At 41.6% G+C, this 13,979-nt stretch overlaps 2 protein-coding genes across 4 annotated transcripts in view; one reads left to right on the top strand and one right to left on the bottom strand.

Moving 5' to 3' along the window:
• Positions 1–218: 218 nt before the first annotated feature.
• On the bottom strand, positions 219–10,101 carry LOC111265555 (mutS protein homolog 5). 2 transcript variants are annotated; one of them, XM_022842332.2, is made up of 10 exons: positions 9,803–10,101; positions 8,811–9,032; positions 5,233–5,418; positions 4,705–4,863; positions 3,566–3,786; positions 3,235–3,374; positions 2,887–3,092; positions 1,299–1,451; positions 771–1,036; positions 219–471 (listed from the first exon to the last, which is right to left on the bottom strand). In XM_022842332.2, exons 1-10 carry the CDS (start codon positions 9,945–9,947, stop codon positions 268–270), a joined length of 1,902 nt encoding a protein of 633 aa, XP_022698067.1. In that variant the 5' UTR covers positions 9,948–10,101; the 3' UTR covers positions 219–267. The 2 variants fall into 2 exon arrangements, with proteins under 2 accessions (XP_022698067.1, XP_086826663.1); XM_086970537.1 differs by lacking the exon at positions 4,705–4,863.
• mus301 (mutagen-sensitive 301) overlaps positions 2,960–13,979 on the top strand; it is a 59,623-nt gene continuing 48,603 nt past the window's right edge. The window contains exon 1 of one of the 2 annotated variants that reach the window (XM_086970536.1): positions 2,960–3,100. The gene's annotated coding sequence lies outside the window, so the exon portion shown is untranslated. The remainder of the gene's footprint in view (positions 3,101–13,979) is intronic. The other variant, XM_022842327.2, reaches the window with a different exon arrangement.

Raw genomic sequence — 13,979 nt, 5'->3', positions numbered from 1 at the left:
TGTAGTCCGGAAAGTGGAGCACAGTAGATATAAAAAAAATTCTAACCATTAAAAAGAATGTACGTTTCAAAACGTTCAAGTTCATGTAGACGGGACATATATCTGGCCGTGCGTATTAGACCAGTTCACGTTGAGAGCTACCAGCTAGGACGTAAACTGTATAACCTGTATGCTGACTACTAATGCATTCACTACTACGTTATATGAAAACTAGTAAATAAAAAGAATTTCGTTTTATTAGGCAATACGACAGCAGATCTAAGTACCCTATACCGGGTATCCGGTACTAGCATCTTCGTGACTTTGCGCGTGATCACACCATCCTGGACCTGAGTATTCTACAAGAGTTGTGACGTCATCAAGAACATCCTGAACGTAATTGAGCAGATTTTCGGTCTGATTCCCTATTTCTCCAGTAATTGCCTGATTATTCTGGAGTTTAGACGATATTTGCTCTTGATGCTGGACTACCTGAAGCGACAAGCAAATCCAAGTAACAGCAGGTTTATATAAGATTCACTGAGGTAAAAAAGCCGCATGAATCCTTTTGTCTTAACATTGAACAATTCCTCTTCGGAAACCCGGTATAGGCTGTGTTAACTAAGTTCGAATTAGCTCATGACCAACCATGGCAATATCTGAGAAATAATCTGCTATCAGATTTGAAGTTCTATGCTTAAAAACGTTACTAGTGAATTTCGTTGGTTATACTTGGGAGTCGAGTTTAGGTTCTATTCAGGCACAAGGTTTCATGCCTCTGACAAACTGACCTCTTCAACAAGTCCAGCGTCGCGCGATACAAAGCTAGCGAAACTCGATGTGGTGATTCCGGGCACGACGCTGTACAACTGCACAAGACGATTACCGGCCAAGTGGCGAGAGAATGTTAGGAAGTTGATAGCAGAGTTATTTGCGAGGAAAGCGTACAGATGCCGCTGATAATGTGACGCCATGAGTAAATGCGGTCGTCGGGGCATCAGGGCCATCTGGCGAAGGAAGGCGACGCACAAGCCAGCCCCTTCTGTCATCTGAGTACCTACATCAGGACAAATTACGGCTGATAATGTAATTAAACTGTGACGATAATTTGCTGCAACGTTGTCCATATAAAGACTTACAATCTTAGAGTATTAAAAACAAATTCTATACCGGTTCCCTGAGAGACCTCCTCCTCATCTTCTGTGACAAAGTGTCCGATGCCAACATATCTAGCTATAAACACAAATCAAAAAAAAAAATAGCGATTTTGTTAGCAAACGAATACGCGATTTTATATTATATAGTTTGCCATTAGTTACCTTTACCAAATTCGTCGACAACGACTAAAGCTCGCGCTCCTTCAATCGTTTTCATAATGAATGCGATTTGTTGGCACTGCACGGCGAATCCGGACGCCTCGTTCCGCATCGTTTCATCCGAGTAGAATGATGATTGAATAGTATCTAATAGAGCTGCAAGACCGCCAACAAGAACCATGCAACAAAGAAGATTCGCATATTAATTGTGGAAACAAACAATTACTCTATATTGCATGCAATGCTCTATGACTGTATAGAGTAGGCCTCCTGATTAGGCGTCTACCGTTTCAGGTTAGGATGTTAGGTTATACGTTATGTACAGTGCTGCTTTGGGAAGCAATTAATCAAGTTGTTGTTTATGTTCCGTAAAGGTGATTCTGGCGGCGGCGAAACTGCTCAGGAGTAAAGAAAATGGAACCAAGGATAGCGCTTTCCAGATGCTCTATCTCACTGCCATTTTGACTTGTCTTGTGAAAGAAATGGCCCACATACAGCCTGCACTGTTCCTAGTTCAGGCCTCCGCTTCGAGGACCGTGCGTGGACCGTTTGTCGAAAAGCCTGGCAGGAAATTCATGCATCTACTATGCTCCGCGGATTCTCAAACATTACCGACGGCTAACTTTTGCTACTAAAAAAGTAGAGCAGTTAGTTAAACATAAATAGTAGCAGTTAGGCTGTCCCAGGTTATCCCACAAGAGTCCAGCAAGGTCGATGTTTTTCTAACAGGCGCAACCCAGGCCTGTGCCTCTAACCAAATATCTAAAAAAATATAAAGGATCCAAATAAGTCTGTGGTAAATAAAAACACTGATTTTACTTTAACCTTATCTTATATGCTACAAAAGTTCGGGTCATCTGTGTTGAATTATGCTTAATTTAATTATTTTCGTTTTTCTTTTTTATTCATTCTTTTCTGAAATTCAAATCAATTGAAAAAATCAAATCAAAGTGATGCTGATGTTGAAGATCTCCCTGATCATGACTAATCATTATAGCTTCATATAAAGTAGCCTATCCCTAAAGCATTGTGCATAAATTGGCTATCTTTTATATATTCGAAATAATGGCATGTTTGTTTCTCAGCGAAGCTAACGTCCGTCATAGGTTGTTAGTTGGGTTTTAATTATTAAAATTCAAGAGATGCAGAAAACGTTTCTGTCTCCGACGAAAGACTACGATGTACGATAAGTTCACCCTAAAATTCGAAAAATCTATATGGCTGAAAGACAAATTACGATTTAATTAGTCCGCCTGGTATAGTATCTAGCCAGGGCTACTGATACTCTTTAACGACAATACTGAATTCGATACTGCCGTATATCGCAACCTGTCCAGATCGGTGACGGACATGCATAGGCCTTTGTTGCAAGACTATTCAGTTTAGATACAATCCTTAGACGTTTTAGACGCGAACTGTATAAGATATTAACTCGAACCTCATCCATATTTAGCATTAATCTACTACTGGATACGTGTTAGTCTCGTTCCCAGACTTTGCTTAATTCTATACTACGTACGACTATATGCATGTACGTACGACTACTGGGACATGTCACAAATTAGCTGGGATTGAAATCGCAAATTTATACCTATTTTGGCTTTTTGAGCAGGCACCGGTGCACCGAGATGAGCGAGAAAAGCGATCAACGCACATTGACGCAGGAACGTCGATTTGCCACTGGAATTGGGCCCAGTTACCACAAACACCCGGGCAGGATTTACCGATATCCAGCTGTTGGCTTTAACCGTGCCTCGAGAGCGTTCCATCACTTCCAGAAGAGGGTGAATTCCATTCCTTTAAAGGTATTCGATTCATTTTCCCATTAACAGACATTGACGTGTGGCTTTTAGATATGATCGTATATACGTATAATGATTAGACTGACACTAAATACACATGATCTCTAGGCGGTGTGTGGTAGCAAGACGTGACTCACACTACGACACAGATGTTTTCTTCAGTGATCTGAGGCCGAGCAAAATTCAGTTCATTTCCGGTTAACGCCAGTGCGAGGGTCGCGTCTAGCGTGCAAAATGTATCCACCGCATTGAGCAATGTCGTAGCATGGGTCAGAACCTGTGGAAACGATTCAGCAATATCGGGCAACTTCAAGCCATAATTAAATGGACGAAAAAACATGACCAACTGACACATTTGCGGTTAAGCTTTACGCCCATCATGGACATAGGGTAAACCATGACCATAATAAAGGCACGGTTGTTAAATATAGACTGAGTCTGAGAAACGAAGAACGAATGAACACCGACCTGTCTCTGCAGTTGTCGATAAATCGCGTGCTGAAGATGCATCAATTCGTCGTAAACGTTACCGTACTTCTCGTGCAGCAAAGCCGTTCCGTTACAACGGAAGAACGACTCGTCGTCCATTGATGCCACGAGCTCCATTGTTCTTGTCGTCTTAACCGCGCGTTCGTTAGCGCGTTTCGTCCTAAAGACGAACCCCATGCACGGCACGTAATTAATGCACCCTGTATAGAAGGGATCGAAACGACACGTAAGTAGCAACTCAGAGATAGTGTTTATTGTAGACGATTGAAAGTGGCGTAGACAATCCGTCCGATCAAGGATTTGTTGCTCAATAATTAGCGACACGTTTGCTTGTATCAACTCTCGACTAATCCAAATAAAATCTAAGAACAAATTCAATTAAAGATTCCCCATGAAAGTACAGAAAGTGGAGGCAATTCAAGGAGGAGAAGCTTACGCGAGTCCCAAACGGTATCCTAACAAAATGTTGCTGCATAATATTCTCCAGGTAACGTTAAGTCAAACACTCCTAGACACAAAATCGTTCCTATATAATGTTTTATATGAAGTATGTTTACATATGAACACGTCCTATCTTACTGAAACGGGTTAAATCGCCATGTAAGAAAATGGCAGAAAGAGCAATAGTACGTAAGTGTACGTCTAATATTTCTTACCGGTTTGTTGTATTTGCGTGTCGGACTTTGTTGGCTTTGCAATTGTTTTCCATGCACGAAAAAAAGGAAATGCGTTTCTCTCATTTATCAAAAGGCGACTATGTAGCTACCCTGATTATTATATAGAGTCATATTGAAACTCTTCAGGAATATGAACGAAGCATATGTACAGATGACAGCGAATAGGGAACGTCGTCAACACGTAACAGCCGAAGGTCATAGTAGTTGCTTCCACAAGTTGTACGCGCACAACCTAACAAGAGGCTAAGAGGAAACTATTTGTGAGCGGTGCTACTGCTACGGGCAAGCACTCGAACGGCTGGCTCGTTCTGATACAAAAAAAAAACGTGTCTAACACGGTTTCGAATCTAGACGACTACATGTTTCCAACTTTGGCAGATAAACACGTTACGACTGTACTACGATGGAAACAACGTAAAAGTAAACGAAGTTTTTAAGCACCATCTTTAATTTCCGCAGGAAGGCGCTCCATCTCTGTTCTCGCCAAACGTTTCATGTCCTTGTCCATCTCGGCGCTGTATAAACGCAGCCGTTTAGCATCAAGCTCGGGATCGACTCCTTCTCGTACAGGAAATTTCTCGTCCGGGTTCTCTTTAAAGGCTACAGCCATAAGATAGTGGAAGCGACATTAAAATCTAGCGAATGCCATTTGAGTGCGATGCGATATAAACGTCCACTCCAACAAAAGGTCCAAAAACAGCCAATCCATTTAGGCATCCACAGATCGCAATGTCTAATGGTACAACTTTAGCTTTCTTCCTATTCCTAGGCCCTATAATCGCTTTTCACTATTGCCTAAAAATCTGGCAGGAAGGATTTTGCTGGGTTTATCTGGGCCTTCAAAGGTATGTATCCACAACAACATGTGGAGTCATTGCAGCTATTGAGCCCACGCACTGTTCCTCTATGTCAGTGCTTTCGGTAACTTCATTCAAGACGAATTTCAATACGAATCCATGATTTATTTACCTTGGAAATCGACCACGTTCTCAATTATTACGACGAGCTCTGCGAATACTTTGTCGCAAGCTTTAAAAGCCGCAACTAGAGCCGGGCACTCATCCCTGCGGGATGTCCCAGCAATAAGATCCTGCACAACGAGTATTGATTTACACGTAGACAAGATGCTTCTCCATTCACCAGCCGGCGTTTCACCTGCAATGCACGAAGGGCAACATTGAACCATCGATATAATTGCTTCTGGGCATATACTGAGTGTATACGTATGTCTTGATACGTAGCCTTTATCTGCATAACCCAATCATTGTCCGTCTCAACTTAAACGACAAGAAATTACGTGACACCCATCACTCATTAATATTTACAGAGATTAATAGTAATTATTATGCTGCAGGCAATATGATGACTTCAACGATAGAACGTAACAGAACTTTGTTCCTAAATCGTCCTCGTAAAGAGAATGTGTGGGTGGTCGTATTTTTTTGCTTATTGTTCTGGTCAACTGAAAGAAAATTTAGCCAAGCAATATTATCTCGCCTTTAGCTCGCGTGTATTGAATATATTGATTTAAAACAAAGGTGTTCTTGGCTTGAGTTGTCATTCACACAGCTTCAACACGTGATGTGGCCTTACAGAAGGCTGACATCATTATGTTGCCATTAAACACGTCTTTCCCTTCAGGACTTCATTTGGTTTTCGTTTTCGGTCACATTGTTATTAGAAGTGAACAAAGTCTCCGACTGAATGATCGTTACTGCATTGTTTTGACGAGATAATGATAATCGTCTGCGTCTGTCTAAATTTGACAAAAGTAATAACGACCAATGGAAACTACAAGTTATCACAAAAAAAAATTCCTGATACACGATTTCATGGTTCGGGATGTAAGGAGTTGAAAAAGCAGGACTCTGCTTGCCAATAAGAAGCCGACTGACGTTAAGATCTCTTTTACCGCTCTTTGTTACCGGTGAGTGGTTGTTTATATTTGGGTAGCAAAATTTTGTCATTCCGATTTAATGGTAGCGCTACTAACGAAGGAAGTAGTTTTTTTTTTCTAAATTAGATCTTTCGTTCAAGTTGTTTGAAGATTTCGAACAGTGAAGTGCGTATTCTGTTCTGGAACGGGTATTCGCATCAAAAGTTTAATGGAAGTAATCTGTAACAAAAAAAAAACACGTCCCAGTACAGGTTTGCTAAAAATAGCTATTCTTAAGGTCAACCCACGACATCGGAGCTGGAGTCCTTCTTGTTTTTCGTTTCATGGCGGCCAGGGCAAGAGCTACCTGTTCGCCTGAGTGAGTCGAGAAAACGAGAGATTGAATGTAATTACTGAAACCGCTTTTAGGCATCATGCGGTGCTAACCTTTTCGTGCTGGGTGATAGCAAAGGTGGTAGTAGTCGTAGTAGCGATGGTAACCGGTCATCAGCTAGCGGGACCTGACCCATGAATTCCCAATTTATTATTCTCATGGTTTGACAGTGCTGTCAGAGGGTTTCCTAACGTTGTGTTGCAGTGAGATAAGCTTATCGGGTTGGAGAGCGCGAAGTTCAACGAGGTGGTCTCTTGAGACCTGGCCCATTCTGCTAAATACTGCGCCAGGAAGAGCTTGTCAACCAGGTATGTTCGGTAAGCGGGACCGGGGGCCAGCCCATGGGCGGCAAAACATTTATAAGACGCCTTAGCAGAGCTGCTTTCTGATGAACCATATGCCACGCCAAAGAAGATGTTTAGAGAGTTCACACTTGTATGATACGTTTGTAGACAGAGAAACACGCGCACATACATAGCCTAAGCTGCGCGAAGAATAACTGTATGTAATAACCAACCTCATTGGAGTAAGTAGATCCGTGTTCAACGATGGTAATCAAGTAGGACTAGCAAGCATAAGAAAGTCACAGATTAATATTAGCAAAACGTTCTTGAGTACGCTATTACCTCATAGTATCGATACTTTCGATCTGACTAGGGAGTGGTAACAAAAAAACTCATAAACGACTGCATTATGTTCGTTTCATTACGGGGGAATAACGTAGCCTATCACGCGTTACCCTGTAATGTAAAAAACTAAATTGCAATCGCGTTCGGGAACAGAGGGATAGTAGCGCGTCGTATCGTGAGAGCTGTACAGGCTTCTCCCTAATTATGTCAACTGGTATATATGTACATATATACGTACATGAGGCCTGAGTCCACGTACTTATAGGTTAATTTTATTCAGAGATGCTTAAAATGGCTCTATAAAGTAGGGCTGATAAGTCTTGGTGACTGTTTCATAAGCTTGCTCAAACATGCCTCAAAGTTATTCTCCACTCCTCTGAGTAAACAGCTTTCATGTCACACAAAATATGCTCAGTATAATTTGAAATTTAAAACAAGGCTCCATGTATCCCGTTTATGACCCAATAATATCTACAAATACTTTATAGATATATCAATTTAACTTATCTAGTCGCAGCCAAACGAAATTCGGCAGAGTTTAAAAGCTTGGCATGCTATCGGGCGATCCAAGCATACGATTCAGTCACTGACGATTTACCACGGAAAGAATTGTCATAAAGTCAAAAAATGTTGTCCACCGAAACACTCTTTGTTGTACGTAGGTGAGCTATGCGTAGGTAAACTGTACATTTTGTGGCGTTGTAATAAGTGAAAATTTTGCTCTTCAACTGCCGTACGTGCCGGCTTCAGAACGAGTCTTTCCGTAATGGCACGGAAGGGGGTGCGCCCTAACTAATGAAATGGGGTCGCCAACACGGATGGCCGACGTCGATGATGATCGTTAAGCCGCTAGGCGAAATGGAAATGCGTGGATTCGCTCTATTAAACCGCATACCGCGCATTTCGTTTTCCTGCTTTTCATCGATTTCCCTTCGGTATACTCGCGCATAAATCTTTCCCGGTAGATGATACAACTAAAAGCCCCTCGAGGATAACCTTCAATGGGCAGATTGGCCGCAGCTCTGCAACAGAAGTGTGGCACATATGGCTAGAGGTCATCATACGTGAATGACAGTTATCTTCAGAAGTTTCGAGCGCCTTATACAGTAGCGTGCGACAAGGTGGATGCTCATGTTCTCTGGGAATGATTTCCCGAGATAATACAAATAAGTACCGATGAGGCAGGTGCTCTGTGATTCCTGTCTGTGTATCGTTAATTTGACCATATAATAAATAAACATTATGACCGTTTATTTATTTCTTAGATAATATTAATTAATAGTATTACCGTGAAAGACGACGCAGTCAGTTGTTTTGCAGCGTTTTGCTTTTAGCTGAGCTAGTGGATACTACGATGGCGTCATCAGAATACCTACTGCGTAAACATATTATGTATACCAGAATCGAGTAAGGATTTTTAAGAAAGGACTTCCCGTAAGAGCTGGAAACCGAAAATAGGCTTCCGTTGCAAAAGAATTAGGCTAGTGGCAAACCTGCAGAAGGTATAATCAGCCACTCGGTAATTTCGAATGAAACGCGAAAGCGAATGGCTTCAGGCTTACGATCTACATATTCCAGGTCTATCCTGCTTAGCGTTCATATTCATCTCCTACAATCTAGAAGATAGTGAACTAGAAATGTAAATTACCTCTGCACATGTTGAGAAGAATATAGTCTACTCGTTTAATGTTCCTTAGCGCTTGACTCAGTGCTTTAATGAACTGACGATTTTCCGGATCGGAGAAATACGCTAGAGAGGTAAGTCGATCTTCGACTTCGTGACGTGAATTTGGTGGCGCTAGAAACATAGATCGAAGGCGAGAACGACCTAGGGAGCAGTGACGTTCAAACAGCTGAAAGACGCTCAGATCTGGAAAATGATTTCGGATAACAGCCATTGCATATAACCATGGAATTATTTTAGATTTACTTCGTTATCGTTTAACTTATTTACTTAGTTTCTCACTATTTATTAGAAGATATTCACATCCTTGCAACCCACACCAACGCTGTAGTTCTATGCAAAAGAAAAAAAAAAACAAAAACAAATAACATCATCTCGTGTCATGGTTTTTTCTAGAGTGCACATTGCGCGATAGAGTACTTAGTTCAGTGCAAACCAAATGAAACCCCGACTTTACCAACTTAAGCCAGAAGTTTGAGGACGAAAGCGCGTGATGGGATTCTTTTTTCAGCTATAATCATATTGCTCAGACGGTCTAATTCGTTCAAAGTTACTCCGTTTAGATATCTGTCAAACCAATAGAGTTGCCACTATCTTGCGCCGGTCTCTGCTTACTATGGAAAATAATTAACACAGGTTGGTCGTCATCTCTTTGGCTAGCTTATACTTCTGCTTACTTCGGCAAGAATCTGTTCTCAATTGGAATAATATTAATAATGACAGGACACAGATAGCTCCCATTCTTTGCTTTACATTTTTGAACTTTTCCGTATAGGTTTTTCTAGCAAATAGGTTAGCTTACTAGACATGGAAGATTTGATTCTATGAAAAGAACGCCCGACTCTCAATTATATTGCTAACGACGGCGATAGCGTTTCTGTCCACTTGTATCTGGTTCAGATATTTAGATATTTTTTTACGTTAAATCTAATATCAATTTCTCCCTGATTCGGTACCTTCGGTCCCGTCTGAGCCAGTACCGAATCGGTTACTATTTAGACGAGTTCTCCAAGTAGAGGGCGTTTCTGCAGAAAAAACGTGGAGATCCCGTAGGGTTCTGTACGATATAACCAGCTGACCGAAATCTGCTCCGCGATACATTCCTAAAGTAGCGATGACAACGCGCGGGACGGCTGTTTCAACATCGCTGTCTTCATCGCCTCTACAGACTGTTTGAAAATCGATCCCGCCTAACAGCTGAAGATAATCCCGTGTGGCGATCCATTGTAGGAGTGCACCTATTGACCGGAGGGACACATCCTGCGACAGATCTAGAACGGTTCTGGCACAAATTTTTCAGTGCAAACAAAAGGTCAACGATATCAGACTGATGCATTTTTAAACTGATGCGGCTCCTCCTTTCTTGAAATGCCGGCGCTATAGTCCTGGCTCTATTTCTTAATAGGTTTCTTTCGGGGGTTGTTCAACGATGAACTACGTAACTCGGCAGACGGGTACATGCGACATAACAGAACTCGTACATGTTTCTACGTGACAATTTTCTATATTAAATCGAATAATATATTTCCTAATAAGCGTCTGAACCTGTGCTCTACCTGAGGTAAATCATTTTCTCTTCTAATGAAAGCGTAGTATAATCTTTTCCATCGTGTGACCCTTGGAGATTTAGATTCACGAGGTGACGAGTGGCCTCCGTTACCTGTATCTGCTGGGGAGGGACCTTTTCAATGTGAACTTGTGGGTGTAGTTCGGTGTAGCTAAAAGATGAATTCAATAAATGTCAGTGAAGGTTAATAAAATAGTCTATTGCGAAATTTTGAGCAGATTCGAAACTCCTTAGCATCCGTCTTGCTATGCGATTAAAGGTATTACATTCACTCATTTCTAGTTTACGGATTCACCGATGTTGGCTTAGCCTAGGATCCTCGATGGGTATTTGTATTGTTAAACTTTCAAGCATATGTGTCTCTTAGTTCAGTGGTTCAGTGGATAAGTATACTGACTAGTCCAAGGCAAGAACAAGCGAATCCTGGGCGTTTCTACTAATTAACACGACTGATGGCTGAAGTCGACCAAGAAGCGTGCGAAGTTGCATCTGATGCCGACCCTGTTCATGCACCTGTGTTACCATACGAACCTACGGAGAGAAACACCAACATCTTACAAACACCATTAAATCGAACTAAGCATTGCTTAAGACAACGCGCTTACTGATCTCGTATTGTCTACGACTAAACCGACCGCCCGAAGCATATTGCATAGCTAGCTTCTCTTCGTTATGGCTTACGAGAATGTTTTCTACATCTGATTTTATCAACTGGTAGCTAAGATTGCAGATTTGCCACTGATAATACATATGGGCGAATATACGGTTCGAGTCGATGCAAAGATAAATCTCAAATGAACTGGGTAATTTTCTTGATATCGTAGTCTTTCTCTGTTTGTTGGATTTTGCCAAGTATACTTCATCTCGTGAAGGCACCCATCGAATAATGATCCACAGATACTTGTAAGGTTAGCACAAAGATCGACATCGGCAAAACTTCTGATTTTTCTACACGAACAAAGTTCACGTCATATCACTTTCGTGTAATTTACTACCGTACTAAGCTGTCTCTATTCTACCATATAACTGGGACGAAATGAAAACTCAGAATTGGACATCTGGCACGCAAAGAATGATTCCGCTCAGTTTACTATGGCTGGGATTTTATCGAGTCAACCCCAGCCGCTGACTTGCTTAGCGATTACAAACGCTTTTAAATGGCTTTAATTTTATTACTAATTTTACGTGTCGGTACTCGGTTACTGCTGGCGTACTTTTATGGCTGCTGAAACTGAAAATAATCCTCTCAACAATTTTCATTATTTCAGCGGCAATAAATTATGTTACTAAAATGTCTATTGTTTTTGTGCTGAGAGACGTATTGACTTGGATAATTTCGAAAACCAACTGAATATTACAAGAAATCGCGAGTGACATTTTTTTACAACACAAATAGTTCCGTGATACGTTTTTGTAGTTGTTAGAAATGCCATCTTTGACGGTCATGCTTACTTGATCTAGGGGGCATTCATCACGATTTTCGAAATATTCCTTGTTTAGTCGGCAAATTACTTTTTGGTAGTACTCGTGCGTCAAGCTGTATTGATAGGTATAAATTCACCTGGATGGGCTAAGTACATTATATAAGCAGAATTAAGCTTTTATTTACCAAGAACCAGGAAGGTAAGCGAAGATACGAGGGGTCAAAAAGACACACAAAAAATGCAAAATAGAACGATATATGTGAATTCGACTAACCGTTGGAGCCTATCTAGACGACCCAATTGACAGCAAATATAAATGGCCCCTCTAAAACAGCCGTTCGTTTCTATAAACCTAGATGTACAGAATGGCTTCTTCAATGACAATATTTTAAATGTTCTCTTCAAATGTTTCGAAGGCCGTATGGAAATTAGCAAGTGTGAAGCGGAGCATCTAGGCGAAAACTGAAGTTTTCAATTTTCTTAAGTGGAATTGGCCTAAACCTGACACGTTGGATGGCAGCCGATAATTACCTAAACGTTTAAAACGGCGCGCGCTGAAACAAAGCAAGGTATTAGGTTTTACCGATTTATACTCCAATGCAGGTTAGTGTTTGGCCTTTCAATTTCGAAACTATGGTAGATTCTACTGGCTAAGAAAAGCTAAGATCAGTACAAATTAACACATCAATGGACATGTTCGTCTGTTGTACGGTATATTATTCACTCGGATTTAATATTCCATTACATCGTGCGCCCCGTACACACTGCCGTACTACGAGCAATGGGTAAATAAACACAGTCTCGTTCCTGCCAGCTAGCTCAGACTAATGGGAATCAGCCGTCATCTTTATCAGCGAGTTACTACCATCACATGCAAATATCAGATATTGATGATCGATATCGTTTAACGGCCGCGACAAAACAATGACCACATTAAATCTCAACAAAGCAGGGCATATATATATTTGCTTTGTTGAGAAACGAAAGTTTGAAGCTGACAGCTCATTGTGTAAATGTTGTCCGTTATGCTACAATAGTGACCACAGTAACTCTACCTCAAGACGATTTGGCACATAGAAGGACGCTCCAAGCGTACCTCCGTTCAAGGCAAGAGCGAGGACAGTGTGATCGTTCGCCGGTTCATCCTCGTCTACGATGATCCTTGTCGCTGAAGCTGGCCTCGTCGAAACGCCGCTTGTTGGGAAGGAAGGTGATCTTCTTGGCCTCCCATCGCTTTGGCCTTTTTTACCTCTTTTCGACCTTGAGCACTGAGCGAGCATCGACATAGCGTCATCACAAAGTTTAGCTCGAGACGATGCGCCGTAAGATCAATCCGCAATTAAGCTAAGAAACATACGACGAGAGCGATGAAACTCGTTGACAGACATAGTATATTCGGTGTTCGACAAGAGCGTATCTGTACGATGGTGTCAGGTTCCACTGAGATGAACAAACTCTTGCCTCTCGTAGACTTTTGCGTGTTAAAGCAATGAAAATATGGCGTGACACACATTAGCGCCTTACTGATCATTGTCAAATGTGCACGCAGTTCCCTCACCTTTCCACGAGTTCCAAGCATCACGGGCGTCGGCTCTTGCCTGATTAAAGAGGGGCCTCTGTTCATGTATTGGCCTGCAGCAATCCTTCTTCAGACAAATTCACGAACGTCAACAAAGCACAAGACAAAGATAGGTTAATCTGCACTTGGCTGAAAGCAGGCTGCTAAAATATCCTTAAAAAGACTGCATTTATTTGCATACAGTCACTATCAATTAAAACTCAGTAATGTGTTATACTAGTATTAAGGACGCAAGCTTGTCAAAGACGTCTCAGGCGGATCGTTATAGACAAACTAACAGAAGTTGTCTACTCGCACAGCCAAGTGATAGGCTTTAATAGCCATTAGGGGCCTTTCATCTTTAACGTTGCGATACTTGGATAGAAAAAGGCCTAGCATGGGGTAAGCGCTCCTGCTGCAACAGGCTTCAGCGTTTCGGCCTAGTGCAGTGGCTTCTGACCATTTTGAGCCTAGGTTTGCAGCTAAACATAATGTGAGTTGAACCGTGAGTGAAATCACTAACGTGTGCTGTTCTTGAGATGCAGTCGAGCAGCGTTGCCAGCCATGTGAAATTTCATAGAAGA

Source organism: Varroa jacobsoni, unplaced genomic scaffold (assembly GCF_002532875.2).
Source record: "Varroa jacobsoni isolate VJ856 unplaced genomic scaffold, vjacob_1.0 scaffold_985, whole genome shotgun sequence".
Classification (NCBI taxonomy): Eukaryota; Metazoa; Arthropoda; class Arachnida; order Mesostigmata; family Varroidae; genus Varroa; species Varroa jacobsoni.
This window is presented reverse-complemented; position numbering and strand designations above follow the sequence as displayed.